Genomic DNA, 19,590 nt, shown 5'->3' on the forward strand with positions numbered 1-19,590 from the left:
TACACAAAACATTACCTGCAACAAAATGATTTACAGATTCAAACCAGTGGACTCCAAGTGAATTCCTTGTCTCCCTGCCTTCAGTGTTACTAGTACAATTAAATAGATGACCGAAATTGTGCCTGCAAGTAAAAAGAAAAAAACAAAACGACAGGCATTTAGATAGTGAAACAGTAGATACAGGATCTGCTGTGCCTCCTAATGGGTAAAGGGAGGAAGTGCATGACCCAATGTAGTTCCAAACCATATCAACCATATAGTTATAGACCACAATTCCTAGTTGTATCCATTCAGTGTAAGTGTAGTCATTAAGATCAGGAATATTTAAAACAAAAAAACACAAAACAGCATGTTCTGAATTAGAAGCACATAGAATCCAATAGTGAAGGAGGCCATTTGGCCCATTAAGTCTGCACTGGATCCGCAGAACAGTACCCTAACCAGGCTCACTCCCCCTGCTCTATCCCCCAGACACTAAAAGGGGCAGTTTATCATGGCCACTCCACCTAACTTGCACATCTTGGACTGTGGGAGGAAACCCAACGCAGATACAAGGGTGACGGTCTGTGGAGTTGGTATGTTCTCCAGGTCGAAATCAAACCAAATCACCCACACCCCATGACGAACAGCTCCTCAAAACACGGTCACAAACATCCCCACCTTTTCTTGAACTCCCCTACTGAGCCCCTCAACTCATACTTTATCTTCTCCAAACGCAGGAAGTCACACAGGTCCCCCAACCATGCTGCTACCACCCCGGTGGGCGAATGCGACCGCCACTCCAACAAAATTCGTCCACCGTGCAATCAGAGAGGCGAAGGCCATGACATCGCCTTCCTCCTCTCCATGAGCTCTGGCTTTCTCTGAAACCCCAATATCGCCACTGAAGGGTCCGGGGGTCCACTCCCTCCTCCACTATCCTTGCCAAGACCAACGAACACTCCTGCCCAGAATCTTCCAATTTTTCACAAACCCCAAAACGTGGTGCATGATTCGCTGGCCTCCACTACCACACCTCTCTCATTCATCTGCTACCCCCTGAAAAAACCCACTCATTCTCACCCTGGGTCATACCACACCCTGTGCACCACCTTAAATTGTATCAGGCTCATCCTTGCACAAGAGGAGGGTCCATTTACCCTTTGCAGTGCCTCACTCCATACTCCCCAATTGATCTCCATTCCCAACTCAGCTCCCATTTCTCCTTGATCTTTACCACCCGCTCGCCTCCTTGCTGCCCCCAGCCACTTATTTTATTTTTTAAAAAAGATTTAGATTACCCAATTAATTTTTTTCCAATTAAGGGGCAATTTAGTGTGGCCAATCCACCTACTCTGCACATTTTTGGGTTGTGGGGGGCGAAACCAACACAGGCACAGGGAGAATGTGCAAACTCCACACAGACAGTGACCCAGAGCCGGGATCGAACCTGGGACCTCAGTGCCATGAGGCAGCTGTGCTAACCACTAGACCACCATGCTGCCCACCCAGCCACTTATATATATCCTCAATTCTTCCCTCCCCTTCCACATCCGGAAGCAGCAGTCGCTCCAACAGGGTGTATCCCGGCAATCTAGGGAACACCTTCTAGACCTTTCGTGCAAAGTCTCTAACCTGTAGATACCTGAACTCACTACCCCTCAGCAGCTCTACCCTCTCCCTTAGCTCCTCCAGACTGGCGAACCCTTCCTCCAAATAAAAATCCCTCACCTTGACCAGCCCCACTTTCCTCCACCTCCTGTGCACACTATCCATTCCCCCGGCTCAAACCCATGGTTCTCACACAGCGGCGTTAGCACAGACAGGGTAGCATGGTGGTTAGCATAAATGCTTCACAGCTCCAGGGTCCCAGGTTCGATTCCCGGCTGGGTCGCTGTCTGTGCGGAGTCTGCACGTCCTCCCAGTGTGTGCGTGGGTTTCCTCCGGGTGCTCCGGTTTCCTCCCACAGTCCAAAGATGTGCGGGTTAGGTGGATTGGCCATGCTAAATTGCCCGTAGTGTCCTAATAAAAGTAAGGTTAAGGGGGGGTTGTTGGGTTACAGGTGTAGGGTGCATACGTGGTTTGAGTAGGGTGATCATGGCTCGGCACAACATTGAGGGCCGAAGGGCCTGTTCTGTGCTGTTCTATGTTCTATGTTCTATCCCTTTCACCCTAAAATGCCTCCTCAGCTGTTCCATATCTTCACCATGGACTGCACCACTGGGCTCCCTGAATACCTATTTCCGAGCCATTGGCAATGCTGCCGTCACTCAAACTAGACCCCTTACAAGATTCCTCCTCCCAATCCTAACCCACTTCTACCCCTGCTCCTTCCCACCACCGCAACTGTCACATTCCACCCATAATAATGAAGCACGTTTGGCAACGCCAACCTCCCCTGCTGCCTCTATAGCAGGGTTGAAGTGCATATCCATAATGCAATCGTTAACAGACAATTTCTCAATCTGTTAAAAAGAGATCATCAGCAGCTGAACTGAAGCCAAAGCTATTAATTAAGATCAGAAGTCATGAATGGGAGTAGCATCTAAACAAATCAGGAATACCCAATGGAAAACGGAGCAGGAATTGGCTGTAATCCTCAAGAGCTGCTCTTTTTTATTCATTTAATATCATGGCTTATTCTCCAACACCATACTCCCACACTCTCCCTCTAGCCCGAGACAATCTATTTATGTCTTAAATATATTCAGTGACTTGGTCTCAACAGCCTTGTGTGGTAGATAATTCCACTGGTTCACCACCCTCTGAGTGAAGAGATTTTTTCCTCTTCCCAGACCTAAATGGGCTACTCCATATCCCGAGACTGTGACCTCTTACTCTACCACTCTCCCAGGCAGCTGAAAACAACATCCCTGCATCCAGTCCAGCTAGCAACCCTAAAGCCAACCATTATGTGGCAGGCAGCACGTCGCTTTCACCAACTACCCTGTCCCCAAAAGAAAACTGCAGTCCAAAAAGTTAATCACCAAGTCCAAATCTGACATAACCACGCTTCAGCGTTTGCAAATTCAGATTTGCCATTCCAAAACCCGAAGCAGTGTCATTTAATTACTTTATAAGACCAGTAGTTGATCAGGCAACAAGTACATCAAACCTCAAACTGATTTGAAGGCAACTCAAGTCAAAGAAATCTTCATGTATCGCTCATTCAGTACTGACTAAAGATGTAGTTCACTCTCTTCCTATTCCCAGAAAATGTTCTCTCTGCACTCACCATCCTAGCATCTTGTTAAATGCTGTGATAACCATAATTTCTCAACTATATGATATTCATAAACACACATCTCCAAACCACTTAAGCGATCAGTACATCTGAATTTTTAAAAAATCATATCAGTTTGTGCCATGAACAACAAACTCCAAAAACGCCACAATAAGTTGCAGCTGGTATTTTGTGCCGACAACAGCCAATCCAAATAAATCCTAGGCATAGTTATGAAATGTTTTCTTTTATATAAATAATTTTTTATTCAAATTGTCACAAAAAGAAAACAGTAACAGAGAATTCTAAGAACAAAAAGAATAAACAAAACCACCCCCCCCCCCCCCACATATACAAAAGAGAAACAATAAATAAACGCCCGTCGTTGGCAAAGCAAAACAAAAACAAAGAGAGACCCCCCCCACCCCCCCCCCGCCCCCCCGGGTTTGCTGCTGCTGCTGACCTTTGTTTTTAACCGTTCTGCCAGGAGATCTAGGAATGGTTGCCACTCTCCTGAAAAACCCCTGCACTGACCCCCTTAGGGGCAAATTTCACCCTCTTCCAATTTAATGAACCCCGCCATATCGTTGACCCAGGGCCTCCATGCTTGGGGGCCTCGCATCCTTCCACTGAAGATATCCTCCGCCGGGCTACTAGGGACGCAAAGGCCAGAACCCCGGCCTCTTTTCGCCTCCTGCGCTCCCGGCTCCACTGCAACCCCAAATATTGCGAGTCCCCAGCCTGGATTGACCCTGGAATCCTACCAACCTCGATAACCGTCTGTGCTACACCCTTCCAAAATCCCCCAGCATGCCCAGAACATATGGACATGTTTGCTGGGCCCCAGAGCACCTAATACACCTGTCCTCGCTCCCAAAAATCCGGCTCATCCTTGTCCCCGGTCATATGAGCCCGATGCAGCACCTTAACTGTAGAGGCTAAGCCTCGCACAAGAGCAGGAGGAGTTCACCCTTTCCAGGACATCCGCTCACCGTTCCCCTCCTCAATCTCCTCACCAGCTCCTCCACCGAGACCTCGTCTACCTCCTGCATCACCTGGTACGCTTCCGAGATCCTCCCCTCTCCAACCCACACCCCAAGAGCCACCCTGTCCTGAGCCCCACGCGGCGGCAGCAGAGGGAACCCCCGCCCCTGCCGCCTGACAAACGCCCTTACTTGCATGTACCTAAAGGTGTTCCACAGGGGGAGCCCCAAACTTCCCTTCCAGCTCACCCAGCTCACGAACTCCCGTCTATGAACAGGTCCCCCAGCCTCCTGAAGCCTGCCCCTGTGCCAAACTCAGGAACCCGCCATCAATTCTCCCCGGAACAACCGGTGGTTCCTCCGTATCAGGGACCCCATCGAGGCCCCCACCTCCCCCTCGTGCCGCCTCTATTGCCCCCAAATGAGAGGGTAGCCGTCACCACCAGGCTCGTGGTATACCTCGTTGGAGGGAGCGGCAGCGGCGCCATTACCAGTGCTTCCAGGCTCGTGCTCACACAGGATGCCATTCCATCCTCTTCCATGCTGCCCCCTCCCCGTCCATTACCCACTTACACACCATCGCTGCATTAGTAGCCCAATAATACCCAGAGAGGTTGGGCAGCGCAGCCCCCGCTATCCCTGCCCCACTCCAGAAACACCCTTCTCACCCTCGGGGTCCCGTGTGCCCACACAAATCCCGTAATGCTCCTGTTAACCGCCAGAAAAGGCCTTCGGGATAAGGAGGGGGAGGCACTGGAACAGGAACAGAAACCTCGGGAGCACCGTCATCTTGACTGACTGCACCCTACCCCGCCAGAGACAGCGGCCAGCATGTCCCACCTCTTAAACACCTCCTCCATTTGCTCCACCAGCCTTGTGAGGTTAAGCTTATGCAAGGCTCCCCAGCTCCTGGCCACCTGAACCCCCAAGTACCTGAAGCTCCTCTCGCCCTTTCAGCGGAAGCCTCCCAATCCCCCCCTCCTGGTCCCCCGGGGTGGGACCACAAACAGCTCGCTTTTACCAAAGTTAAGCTTATACCCTGAGAAATCCCCAAATTCCCGGAAGAATCCCCCATCACCCACCGGCATTCCCTCCACTGGGTCCGCCACATACAACAAAAGGCTGTCCGCTAGAACGACACTTGGTGCTCCCTGCCCACCCCGGACCAGGCCCCTTCCAAAACCCCCGACTCCCTCAGCGCCATAGCCCAGGGGTTCAATTGCCAGCGCAAAATTGTAGGGGTGGGGGGGGGGGGGTGGGGGGGGGGGGGGACAGGGGACAACCCCTGCCTCGTCCCTCGATACAAATCGAAAATACTCCGACCTCCTCTTATTCGTGGCCCACACTCACCATGGGGCCTCATACAACAGCCTCGCCCAACTGACAAACCCCTCCCCAAACCCGTAGCTTTCCCAGCACCTCCCACAAGTACCCCACTCGACCCTATCAAAGGCCTTCTCTGCATCTAGCGCCACCACCATCTCCGCCTCCCACTTCCACTGCCGGCATCATTATAACGTTCAAGAGCCTCCGTATATTAGTGTTCAGCTGCCTCCACTTCACAAAACCCCGTTTGAATCCTTGTGAATAACCTGCGGCACACAGTCCTCAATCCTCGTGGCTAAGATCTTTGCCAACAACTTAGCGTCAACATTCAAGAGTGAGATCAGCCTGTATGACCCACACTGCAGGGGATCCTTGTCTCGCTTAAGAATCAAGGAGATCAGCGCCCGAGACATCGTTGGGGGCAAAGCCCCCCCCCCCCCCCCCCCCCCCACCCCCCCCCCCCCCCCCCCCCCCCCCCCCCTTGCCTCGTTAAAGGGTCCTAACCAACAGGGGGCCCAGCAGGGTCTGCATACGTCTTGTAAAATTTCAACCGGGAAACCCATCCGGCCCCAGCGCCTTCCCCGACTGCATGTTCCCTACCCCTATCTCTTTGACCAGCTCCTCAAGCTCAACTGGCGCCCCCAGACCCTCCACCCGTTCCCTCCTCCACCCTCGGAAATCTCAGTCGGTCTAAAAAGCGGCCCATTCCTTTTTTCCTCCTCTCCTTCTTTCCTTCCCCCCCCCTGGAGGTTCGGACCGATATAGTCCTCTCATAAAAGTCCCTGAAGACCCCATTAATGTCTACCCCCTCCGCACCACATTTCCTCCCTGATCCTTAACACCACCAATCTCCTGGCCGCATCCCGCTTACGGAGCTGGTGTGCCAGCATCCTGCTTGCCTTCTCCCCATACTCGTACACCGCACCCTGACCATTTCTCCATTGAGCCTCCGCCTTTCTAGTGGTCAACAAGTCGAACTCAGCCGAAAGGCTGCGCCGCTCCCTCAGTAATCCCTCCTCCGGGGCATCCGCGCACCTCCTGTCCACCCTCACCATCTCCCCCAGTTATGAAACGTTTTTAAAGTTTAACGGACTTTCCAGATTCTTGGATACACTGAACTACCAGTTTGTTTGCTAAACAACAACTAGATGAAAAAAAAGTACTGTTTTTTCCCCCAATTATTGTCCGTCGTTTCTAGAGTTGCATCAGCATGCAATTGAATACTTACCCAGATTATTGAACCGTGCAAAGAATGAAGCAGACTTAAAGCTGAGGAGAGGCAACAACAGGACAATCAGGTAGTAGGTGACAGTATTCCGTTTTATTCCACCATTCCTGAAACTCGTGCACGCCTGTATCATTGCTTATGATGTAGGACATGTCTGTGCTATTCTGGTGAACTCCTGGGTGGATTTGGACAAATAACTGAAAATAAAAAAAGAATCAGAATCAGTTCTAGAAAACATGCACAGTCCTCAAATAAGAAGGAATCAAAAATAAATCAGACCTGGCATCATGCTCCAGCTACTGGAACATACTGATTGGGAGCTGGCTTGGAATGTATACGTTAGCTTCCGTTATGCATTTATGGAGTAAGCAATGAGCATTTGCACTTATGGGAGTGAGAGAGATGGATCAACCACTTTACAGCAAGGGAAGAAAAAATAGATCCATACCTATTTCTAATTTGGTCTCAAAATTCCTTATTAACTTAATTAAAAGCATGCAACTCAAATATTGTCATGTATTGAATTTGAAACATATATAATTATTGGACAATTATGGGCACCATATGACCATCATTCAAGGGCAGCACTGTGGTTAGAACAGTTTCTTCACAGCTCCAGGGTCCCAGGTTTGATTCCCGGACTTGGGGTCACTGTCTGTGTGGAGTTGCACTTTCTACCCGTGTCTGCGTGGGTTTCCGCCGGGTGCTCCAGTTTCCTCCCACAGTGTGGGAACTGCAGGTTAGGTAAATGGCCATGCTAAATTGCCCTTGGCATCCAAAAAGGTTAAGTGGGATTACGGGGGATAGGGTGGAGGCGTGTTCTTTCCAAGGGCCGATGCAGACTCGATGGGCTGAATGGCCTCCTGCTGCACTGTAAATTCTATGATAAATTTGATCAAATAGCTTATAGCAATGGTTACATGTGGAAACTGCTGTGTGTTTGCAGATGATGTCACCAAAAGGCAATGAATGGATTAGAAATAGGGGAAGGGGAGCGTATATATAGATAAGAATGGAACCAGTAATTCCATCTCGCTGAACGATGGTGGAGCGACAACAGAGCTGTGTGTCAAAAGTTGTAGATAGGGCAAGAAATACAAGGGATAAGTGTACCTTTGTGCAAGTCACAGAATACCATTTGTGACTTTGATACAAAGCTGGTTTGGACACGAAGGCAGAGCCAGAAAACTGATTGAGGTAATTCAAACAAAGAGTTCTGTAAATGGTCAGGACGGATTTGCGAGAGTAGAGACTTCAAGGACAGAGAGGAAAGGGAGATTGGTGAATCAGGCAAGCAGCTTGCAAAGAAGGAGGGGTCAGGGTTTTTTTTTGAGGGGACAATAACAGCAAATTTAAGTGCAGAGAAGGAGGCAGCAGCTGGAGAATCAATTAGCAACGTCAACTAGGGAAAACCAATTGGCCAGGAAGAGAAGTCGTGTGACCAAACAGTGTTAGAAGGAACAGAGTCAAGAGAGCAGGAGGTACAAGGACAGTGAAATAGGGACACTGTAGAAAGATGCAACTTCAGGGATAGGGTGGGGTATTAGCTTGGAGGAAGTTTGCCTCGATGTGCGAGAGGAAGTGGGGATGAAGAGAAATTAATGAAATGAAATTGAAAAATCGCTTATTGTCACGAGTAGGCTTCAATGAAGTGACTGTGAAAAGCCCCTAGTCACCACATTCCGGCACCTGCCCAGGGAGGCTGGTACGGGAATCGAACCGTGCTGCTGGCCTGCTTTAAAAGCCAGCGATTTAGCTCAGTGAGCTAAACCAGCCCCCCAGAAGAGGCAGAAGGAGCTAATGAAGTTGTCCTCAAGTCCAAAGAAATCTGGAGTTCCTTACACTTGAAGGAAAGGAAAGGCATTCAGGAAGCCCAGCACGCAGTACAGAAATTAAATGGAGAGGTTCCCTTTGCATTCCAGGATAATCCTGCAATATTGAGCAGGACCCAAGGTCGATAAAGTCAAGCCAAATCTACCAGTTAATGGTTAAACCAGTTTTTTTTTTACCATATTTGGCTCAAATCTGTCGAGAGATCTGGGTGGATATGTACATAAATCATTGAATGTGGTAGGACAAGTTGAGAGAGCATTTAAAAAAGCATGCAGCATTCACAGAGGCAAAGAGCATAAAAGCAAGAAAGTTATGTTAAACCTGTTCAAAACACTGATTCATCCTCAACTAAGTATTACGTCCAATTCTGGACACCATGCTTTATGATTCCAGGTATGAGGATCTTTTAATTACATAGATAAATTGGGTGTTTTCCTTGGAGTAGATTGCGAGGGGTTTTGATGGAGGTGTTCAAAATCATGAGGGGTCTGGTCAGAGTACATAGGGAGAACCTTTTCCCATTCGTGGAAGGACTGAGAACCAGAAGATCACAGATTTAAGATTAATTGGCAAAAGAAACAATGGAAAAACTTTTTCCACGCAAGTGGCTACAACCAGGAAGGCACTGCCTGAAAATGTGGTGGAGACATGTCGGATGATGACTTGAAAAGGAAAAAAACGTAACGGTGAATTGCACCTTCTAGAAGACTAGCAATGGTCATGTGAGATGCGAATCATAGAATCACTTCAGTGCAGGAGGGCATTCAGCTCATCAAGTCTGCACTGACCCCATGAAGGAGCACCGTACCTAGGCCCACATCCTCGCCCCATCCCACCTAACCTTTTGGACACCCAGGGGGCAATTTAGCATTTCCAATCCACGAACTGGACATCTTTTGGGACTGTGGGAGGAAATGGGAGCAATCCAGAGAAAACCCCACACAGAAATGAGGAGAACGTACATACACAGACCGTCACCAACGGTTTGGAATTGAACCCGGGGTCCCTGGTTGCCGAGGCGACAGAGCTAAATGTGTCCCAAAAGTAGAATGCGGATTAGCAAGTTGTCTGGAGGTAAACATTAAAAAGGTGGATGGTATTTTTGGTTTTTTAAAATATTTTTATTCTCCTCCTTTTTCCACATTTTCTCCCAAATTTACATCCCACCAATAATAAACAATAATCAGTAACAAAATCTGTCAATCCCCATATCAACAACAACGATCCCATCCTCCCACCAAACCCCAAACATTAGACCGCATGTTCACACAAACAAATGACAAAAAGGAATTAGGGATCACCCATAGTCGCCATTAACACACACAGCCCCCCCCCCCCCCCCCCCCCCCCCCCAACCCCCCCAACCCACACGCCCCAACTAATGTTCGATGTATCCAGTTCTTGAAAGTGGCATATATGAATAATGCCCATGAATTGTAGAACCCCTCTATCCTTCCCCTCAAGTTCAAACTTAACCTTCTGAAGAGTCAAGAATTCCAACAAGTCCCCCTGCCATGCCAGGGCACAAGGTGGAGAGGTTGCTCTCCAACCTATCAGGATCCACCTTTAGGCGATCAAAGAGGCGAAGACTACAACATCTGCCTCTGCACCCGTTTCCAACTCTGGCTGGTCCGACACCCCGATATGGCCTCCCGGGGGCCTGGGTCCAGTTTCACATGCACCACTTTAGAAATTACCCTAAAAACCTCCTTCCAGTAATCCGCTAGCTTTGGACAGGACCAAAACATAAATCCCCCCCTCCCCCCGCAACGTTCACATACATCTTCTACTCCTTCACAGAATCGGCTCATTCCTCGCCCTCGTGAGGTGTGCTCTGTATACCACCTTCAGCTGCATCAGCCCCAACCTCATGCAAGAGGTGGAGGCATTCACACTCTGGAGCACCTCACACCAGAACCCCTTCTCCATATCCTCTCCCCTTCAATCCTGCAAACCAACCCCCAAGAAACAATCTTTTAGTGTCTTAATCCCCTTCTCCTCCCATTCCCGAAAATTTCCATCCCACCTCCCTGGCTCAAATCTGTGGTTACCCCGAATAGGCATTTCCCTTGACCCTGCCCCCAACCCGAAGTGTTGGCGAAACTGCCTCCAAATTCTTAATTAAGCTATTATTACCGGACTCCGAGTATTTGCCCAAGGCCATCGGGAGCGGTGTTGTTGCTAGTGCTTTCAATGCCGACCCCTGCACAAACTCACCTATTCTGACCCACTGGGAATCAACCCCTCTGACCAGCTCCGCACCTTCTCCACATTCGCCACCCAGTAGTAATACATCAGGTTCGGAAGACCCAAACCCCCTGCCTGCCTTCCCCTCTGTAGCAGCACCTTTCTAACTCTGGCCACCTTCCCTCCCCATATGAACCTTCCCTCCCCATATGAACAAAGTAATCCTTCCCTCAATTTCTCTGAAAAAAGCCTTCGGCAGGAAAATCGGCAGGCATTGAAAAACAAAACAGAAATTGCAGCAATACGTTCATTTTAACTGCCAATACCCGACCTGCCAATGACAGAGGGAGACCATCTCACCTTACCAGATCACTTCACACACTCCTCCAAACTAGAAATGTTGTACCTGCGGAGCACCCCCCCCCAAATCCCGAGCAACCTGCACCCCCAGGTACCTAAAGTGAGTCCCTGTCCTACAGGATGGCAGCACCCCCCCCTCCCTGTCCCCACCCCCAGCTGAGGCACCACAAAATACTCACTCTTGTCTAGATTTAGTTGTACCCAGCGAATGAGCCAAACACTTGAAGCAGCTCCAATATTCCCCCCATTCAACACACTCACTATGTATAACAGCAAGACATCGGCATAAGGGCACCCTATGCTCTACCTCTCCCCCACACTATTCCTTTCCATACCCCCGAACTTCTTAATGCAATGGCAAATGGCTCAATCGCGAGTGCAAACAGCAGGGGGGACATAGGACATCCCTGCCTCGTCCCAGCCTCGTCCCACGGTGGGGAGAAAAGTATCTAGAGCGGATGTTGTTTGTGCGGACACTCGCCTGCGGCTCCTTATATAGTAGCTTTGCCCAGTTCACAAATCTTGGTCCAATCCCAAACTGCTCCAGAACTGCCATCAAGTATCCCCATTCTACCCGGTCAAACACCTTCTCAGCGTCCAATGACACAACTAACTCTGTTTCCTTCCCCTCTGCCGGTGCCATAACGATGTTCAATCCCCTTCTAACGTTTGAAAAGAGCTGCCTCTCTCCCACGAACCTCGTGTGATCTTCACCTATCACCTTCGGGAGGCATTGCTCCAGCCTACCCGCCAGTACCTTCGCCAATACTTTGGTGTCCACATTCAGAAGCGATATGGGCCTATATGATCCACACTCCGTCAGATCCTTATTTTTTTTAGCAACAGGGAAATCGATGCCTGCCCCAAAGTTTGTGGTAACACCCCCCTTTCCCTATCTCCTCTTCAAACATCCCCAAAATCAGGGGTGCCAGCTTATCCTTGAATTTTTTAATAATATTCCACCGGAAACCCATCCGGCCCTGCCACCTTCCCCGACTGCATCCTCCCAATCGCATCCTTTATCTCCTGCTCCACTATCGCTCCTTCTAATGTAGCCCTGTCCCCCTCCCCTAACCTAACCTAATCCCTCCCCTAACCTCAGGTACTCCAACCCATCTAGAAATTCTTGCATCTCACGGTCTCCCCCAGGTGGCTCTGACCTGTACAACCTCTCATAAAATTCCTCAAAACCTTGTTAATCAGATCCAGAGCCACCACCAGCTTCCCTGCCCTATCCGTCACCTGAACAATTTATCTTGCCGCTGCCTCCTTCTGGAGCTGACCTGCTAACATACCTCATCTCCGACCCGCCTTATCTCCATGTTCGTAAACTGCACCCCTTGTGGAGTGATATTTTTAAAATCACACTTTCCACAACCACCGAATGTCTCAAAGCACTTCAAAGCCAATAACATACTTTTGAAGCATAGTCATTGTTGTAATGCAAAAAAAAATGGCAGACACAAACAACAATGTGAAAATGACAAGAATAATTAATTTCTTGTGGTGTAGACTGGGGGGAAAATATTGGCAAGGACATTAGGGATAAATCCCATGCTCATTTCAATTAGTGCCATGGGAACTTTTACATTCACCCCCAAGTAGGCAGATGGGGCCTCGATTAAACTTCTGATCCAAAATACAGTAGCTACAGCAATGCAGCGGAGCGATTGGGATGGAGATTGAAGTCACTGGGATGAGAAGTGACTCGTGTGGAGGCTGAGGGGGTAAAGCAGTGAAGATATCTTAGTCAGGGCCACTTTGCAACCATATCGTTATCAACCATCATATCATACTCATTTATTCTTATCTGAGCTATCATAGAACATAGAACAGTACAGCACAGAACAGGCCCTTCGGCCCTCGATGTTGTGCCGAGCAACGATCACCCTACTCAAACCCACGTATCCACCCTATAGCCGTAACCCAACAGCCCCCCCCCCCCCTTAACCTTACTTTTTAGGACACTACGGGCAATTTAGCATAGCCAATCCACCTAACCCGCACATCTTTGGACTGTGGGAGGAAACCGGAGCACCCGGAGGAAACCCACACACACACGGGGAGGGCGTGCAGACTCCACACAGACAGTGACCCAGCCGGGAATCGAACCTGGGACCCTGGAGCTGTGAAGCATTTATGTTAACCACCATGCTACCGTGCTGCCCAATTCATCTATCTTATACATATATGAATGCATACAGCACTCGGAGCCTTTAATTCATTTTATCATTTCTCCCTAGTCTACGCTTATTTGCTTATTTTCTCTTGTGTTTGTACACTTTATCCTTTCCTGTCACACTCTGGTTATTATTACCCGGCACTATTGACCCTAACTTTCCAAATATCCTCTCGTGTGAATTCCATCTCGTTATTTCACTTCAAGCTCTATCTAAAGCCTAGTTTTCAATTTGCCAGTACACTGGACCCAACATGGTTCAGATGAAGGCTGACCCAATAGTACAGCTCCCTCTTTCTCCAGTCCTGGTGCTACTGTCCCTGGTGTTGGAGTCCCATGATTCACCCATTTCTCCCACACCATGAAATTCCTTTACACATTCAACTCTCCAGTCTAATTTACCCAATACCAATTTGCTCTTGGATCAGGTAGTAGGTTTTAAATTAATTGGGATGTGGGTGTCACTGGCCATTTATTACCCATCCCTAATTGCCACCAAGGAGACGGTAGGAAGCTATCTTCTTGAACCATATAGTCGATGTAGTGCAGTTATACCTCAGTGCTGTGAGGAAGAGAGTTCAGGATTATGACTCAGTAACACTGAAGGGAACCAGTGAAGGAAATATAGAAAATAAGAGAATGCGCCCCCCCCCCCCCCCCCCCCCCCCCCCCCCCCCGCGGTACAGAGGGAAAATCTTATGAGGAACGGCTGAGGGATTTAAGGCTATTTTCATTAGAGAGAAGGTTAAGAGATGACTTAATAGAGGCATACAAGATGATCAGATAGGGTGGACAGTGAGAGCCTTTTTTCTCGGATGAGGATGGCTTGCACGAGGGGACATAGCTTTAAATTGAGGGTAGATAGATATAGGACAGATGTCAGAGGTAGGTTCTTTACTCAGAGTAGTAAGGGCGTGGAATGCCCTGCCTGCAACAGTAGTGGACAACATTAAGGGCATTTAAATGGTCATTGATGGAATAGTGTAGATGGGCTTGAGATTGGTTTCACAGGTTGGCGCAACGTCGAGGGTCGAAGGGCCTGTACTGCACTGTAATGTTCTATGATCCCTAGTTCTGGACACTACCATTGGGAACATCCTCCTGCATATACCGTGTCTAGTCCAGTTAGAAATTTGTAGGTTTCAATGCGATCCCCTTAAAGGATCCTCCTGTTTAATTTCTGACTGTTCCCTTTTCCTTCTTTTAATAGCCATTATTCTGCTATTTAAATGTTTGTACATTTGCCTGTACCCTTAAGATGAACTTCATTTTTCATTCAAGTGGCTGGTAACCCAGGTTTTGACCTGTGACCTCAGGGAAGGCAGGTTGCAAAGAGCCGTTTATAGTTTGGATCAGCAGATTCAAGGGAGAGGAGTGATGACACATCTTGATCGACATGGCTGTTGGCCATAAGCTGATACTCGATGCTGATTGTTACCGACCATTCTTCAATGTTCTGCAGAGCTGGGAAGGTTTGATCTTGGTTTCGGTTTTAAATATCCATCAGAAGATCAACACCTTGGCTGGAGCTCTGTCCAGCTTTTCCTCTTTATCCAGCCAGAGAGAGTGTTTAATTCTGAAGACAGAAATTCCAGCTAGCCAGGGGGAACGAACTAAGGTACCTGCAACTCAAAAACTTCCTACGAAAGGAGACAAGGATGTACCCACAACCGCCACGACAGACATTACTGAACGCAAGCATACTAGATAAAGGAAACTGTAGCGACATGTATGACTGACCGGTAGAAAGGGCCAACGCCTTACAGGATGCAACAAGAAAGAAATGGGAGGACGACCTGGGGATTGAAATAGGGTGGGGACTCTGGAGCGAAGCACTGCATAAGGTCAACTCCACCTCCACGTACGCAAGGCTCAGCCTGACGCAACTAAAAGTGGTACATAGAGCCCACTTAACAAGAACCCGTATGAGTAGGTTCTTCCCGGAAGTGGAGGATAATGTGAACGGTGCCAAGGGACCCGGCCAACCACGGCCACATGTTCTGGTCTTGCCCCAGACTTGCCGGGTACTGGACAGCATTCTTCGAGGCAATGTCCAAAAGTGGTGGGGATGAGGATGGAGCCATGCCCAAAGTGGCGGTCTTTGGGGTTTCAGAACAGCCAGATCTATTCCTGGGTAGGAGGGTGGATGCCCTCGCCTTTGCCTCCCTGGTCGCCCGCCGCAGAATCTTGTTCGGCCTGCGGTCAGCAGCACCACCCAAAGCTGCAGACTGGCTGTCCGACCTCTCAGAATCCCTCCAAACGGAGAAAATCAAATTCACCATCCAAGAGTCAGACGACGGCTTCCACAGAATATGGGGGCCATTCACCCAACTGTTCCGGAACCTATTTGTGGCCAACGAACATACAGAAGAATAGCCAGGTAGCCAAGAATCAGGGGGAAGTAGCCAAAGCACAAGAGAGAGAGATAGACAGAGAGAGAGGGAGGACAGCTAAACCCAAGAGGAAAGACAGGTGAACCACAGGAGGGAGCGAGGGGGTAGAAGCAGGGGGGGGGGGGGGGGGGAGAAAAGAGGGAAGAGACAGGGAACAATAGAGGAGAACCGGGGGGGGGCAGGGAAACGATAACAAACTTGGCATCTACAGGAACAGAGAACAAGGAGCATACAGGCGAAAGACGGGAGGAACGGCTGAAATGGAGGTGAACGCGAGACGACAACGGCAGCGAAATCCGCCCAGGAGAAGCGAGTGACAACAGCAACACCAGACCCATTCGAGTACTGCCCTCTGTAATTGTTTCTCCGGCACCCAAATGCATATCTACAATTTTGTGAGTACCTCTCCCTGAAAGGCTAACAGACCTCTGTAAAATAACATGCAAGCTGCTCCTACGTTACTCTTGTTCTCCTCAGTACAGCTCAGGGACATTCTGGTGAGCCTCCAAACCAGTCAAGTTTAAAACATAGGCTGAGGATGGGAGGGGGCAGCTACCTTTCCCATGTGTGTTTGGGCAAGGGTGGGACTGTAAAAGGGAAGAGTTGGAGATTAGATGCCTGTTATTGTATTATAATTATTGTATGTTTCAACTTTATTTCTATTATAAACAAACCGTGTTTAACTTACAAATCTGGTGCCAGTAAGTCAGTGGAGCTGTCAAGGGCCAAAGGTCTCAGAAATGTTATATTAATTATTGGTTAATTCACTTGTGCTGGGACTCCAGGACCTATGCTGGAATTGACCGCGCACTCACTGGGGTGTCATAATACCCCCCTCATTCTTCTAAACTCTAGCGAATACAATTATTTATTTATTTATTTATTCCCCCCCCCCCCCCCCCCCCCCAATTAAGGAGCAATTTAATGGGGCCAATCTACCTATCCTGCATATCTTTGGATTGTGGGGGTGAGACCTACTAAAATATAGTTTTGCGCAGGGTGAAGTCGATACATCCTGAGTGAGACACATCCAGAGTGGGAATTGCAATTTGGTAATTTGGTGCAGTGAGGTAATTCGGTGCAGAGTTGGAGAAGGTGCTTATTCCCTATTATTTTGTTCTCTCTCTTTCGTCTGGCCTGTAACTTTTAATCTGCAAGGAAAGAACCAGAGAGCATCTGAGAACTTGGGAAGGTAAGTGATTTGTTTTTATTTTTATAACCTTTTCAAAGTGTGTGTGTGTGGACTGAAGTGACATCACAGTAAAGCTGTGACCTGATTGGCTGGTTGGGAATCTACACTAAATTTAAAAATTAAGAATTAAACTAATTAAACATAATTGCTTAATTATAATTTAGAGGGGTATCTGAGCCAAAGATCGGAGAGTACTGTATTTAGCTTTCACATTTATAGTAGAAATCTAGTGCTAGGAAACATAGTTATTTTACTTTTTTTTTTAATTTTAAAATTTAATTGACTAATTAATTGACGCAATTTCAATTAGAGGGGTGCAGTGTTCGGACTGCGCGATGTGGCAGGTCCGGGAGGCTTCCATCATCCCGGATGGCTTCATCTGCAGAAAGTGCACCCAACTTGAGCTCCTCACAGACCGCATGGTTCAGTTGGAGCAGCAGGTGGATGCACGGAGGAGAACGCAGGTGGCCGAAAGCATCATAGATAGCAGTTATATAAATGTGGTCACACCCAAGGTGCAGGCAGAGAAATGGGTGACCACCAGAAGGGGCAGGCAGTCAGTGCAGGAATCCTGTGGTTGTCCCTCTCGAACACGTATACACTTTGGATACTGTCCGGGGTGGGGGGGGTAGATAGCCTATCAGGGGAAAACAGCAGCAGCCAGAGCAGTGGCACTAAGGCTGGCTCTGATGTTCAACACGGAGGGTCAAAGCGCAGAAGAGTAATAGTCATTGGAGACTTTATAGTCAGGGGCACAGATAGGCACTTCTGGGGGCGTGAAAGAGACTCCAGGATGGCATGTTGCCTACCTGGTGCCAGGGTCCAGGATGTCTCCGAACGGGTAGCGGGCATCCTGAAGGGAGAGGGCAAACAGGCAGAGGTCGTTGTACATATTGGTACTAATGACATAGGCACGAAGGGGCATGGAGGTCCTGCAGCAGGAGTTCAGGGAGCTAGGCAGAAAGTTAAAAGACAGGACCTTTGGGGTTGTAATTTCAAGATTACTCCCTGTGCCACGTGCTCGTGAGGCTAGCAAGAGGAAGATAGAGCAGCTGAACACGTGGCTAAACAGCTGGTGTAGGAGGGAGGGTTTCCGTTATCCGAACCACTGGGAGCCCTTCCGAGTAGGTGTGACCTGCATAAGAAGGACGGGTTGTATCTAAACTGGAGGGGCATAAATATTCTGGCCGAGAGGTCTGCTTGTCTCACACGGGAGGGTTTAAACTAGTATGGCAGGGGGGTGGGTACCGGAACAATAGGTCAGAAGGTGAAAACATTGAGGGAGAACTAGGGAATAAAGCCAGTATGGCTCCGAGGAAAAGCAGACAAGGAGATGTTGCTAAAAACAGTGGGTCTGGTGGCCTGAAGTGCATATGTTTTAATGTAAGTAGTATTACAGGCAAGGCAGATAAACTTAAGAGCTTGGATTAGTACTTGGAACTATGATGTTGTTGCCATTACAGAGACCTGGTTGAGGGAAGGATAGGATTGGCAGCTCAACGTTCCAGGAGGGATAGAGGGGGATGTAAAAGGGGTGGAGGAGTTGCGCTACTGGTTAGGGAGAATATCACCGCTGTACTGCGGGAGGACACCTCAAAGAGCAGTGAGGCTACATGGGTAGAAATCAGGAATAAGAAGGGTTCAGTCACACTGTTGGGGGTTTACTACAGGCCTCCCAACAGACAGCGGGAGATAGAGGAACAGATAGGTCGACAGATTTCGGGAAGGGGTAAAAACAACAGGGTTTTTGTGATGGGAGACTTCAACTTCCCCAATATTGACTGGGACTCACTTAGTGCTAGGGGCAGAGTTTCTAAGGAGCATCCAGGAGGGCTTCTTAAAACAATATGTAGACAGTTCAACTAGGGAAGGGGCTCTACTGGACCTGGTATTGGGTAATGAGCCCGGCCAGGTGGTAGAAGTTTCAGTGGGGGAGCATTTCGGGAACAGTAACCATAATTCAGTTTAAAGTGCTGGTGGACAAGGATAAGAGTGGTCCTAGGGTGAATGTGGAGGGTAAATCAACATCCGACATGTGGGAGGCTTTCAACTGTCATTTGAAAGGAATTCAGGGCCAGCATGTTCTTGTGCGGAAGAAGGATAAATACACCAAATTTCGGGAACCTTGGATAACGAAAGATGTTGTAGGCCTCGTCAAAAAGAAAAAGGAGGCATTTGTCAGGGCTAGAAGACGAAGCCTGTGTGGAATACAAGGAAAGTAGGAGGGAGCTTGAGCAAGGAGTCAGCAGGGCTAGAAGGGGTCATGAAAAGTCATTGGCAAATAGGGTAAAGGAAAACCCCAAGGCTTTTTACACGTACATAAAAAGCAAGAGTGTAGCCAGGGAAAGGATTTGCCCACTGAAGAATAGGCAAGGGAATCTATGTGTGGAGCCAGAGGAAATGGGGCAGCAGTGCTAACCACTGCCCTACCGTGCTGCCCTCCAGTTTGTCCAAATTATATTGCATCTGCCATTCATTTGCTTATCCAAATAACACTGAAGCATCTCTGCATCCTCCTCACAGCTCACTGTCCCACCCAGCTTTGTCATTTGCTAATTTGGAGATATTAGATTTAGTTCCCCTCTTCTAAATTAATATATATTGTGAATAGCTGGGGTCCTAGCACAAATCCCTATGATACCCCATTGGTCACTGCTTGCTATTCGGAAAAAGACCAGTTTATGCCTACTGTTTTCTGTCTGCCAAC

General features: G+C 48.6%; 1 protein-coding gene across 1 annotated transcript in view; it reads right to left on the reverse strand.

The window, feature by feature from the left end:
- The window catches only part of slc38a9 (solute carrier family 38 member 9), a 96,258-nt gene that overhangs the window by 25,861 nt on the left and 50,807 nt on the right, over nucleotides 1-19,590 (reverse strand). Inside the window, 5 exon segments of the mRNA XM_038790928.1 lie at nucleotides 16-51; nucleotides 54-122; nucleotides 6,740-6,827; nucleotides 6,829-6,918; nucleotides 6,920-6,936. Of these exon segments, the coding sequence (XP_038646856.1) occupies nucleotides 16-51; nucleotides 54-122; nucleotides 6,740-6,827; nucleotides 6,829-6,918; nucleotides 6,920-6,936 (300 nt within the window).

The sequence above is a fragment of the Scyliorhinus canicula genome, chromosome 3, assembly GCF_902713615.1.
Source record: "Scyliorhinus canicula chromosome 3, sScyCan1.1, whole genome shotgun sequence".
In the NCBI taxonomy this organism is placed as follows: Eukaryota; Metazoa; Chordata; class Chondrichthyes; order Carcharhiniformes; family Scyliorhinidae; genus Scyliorhinus; species Scyliorhinus canicula.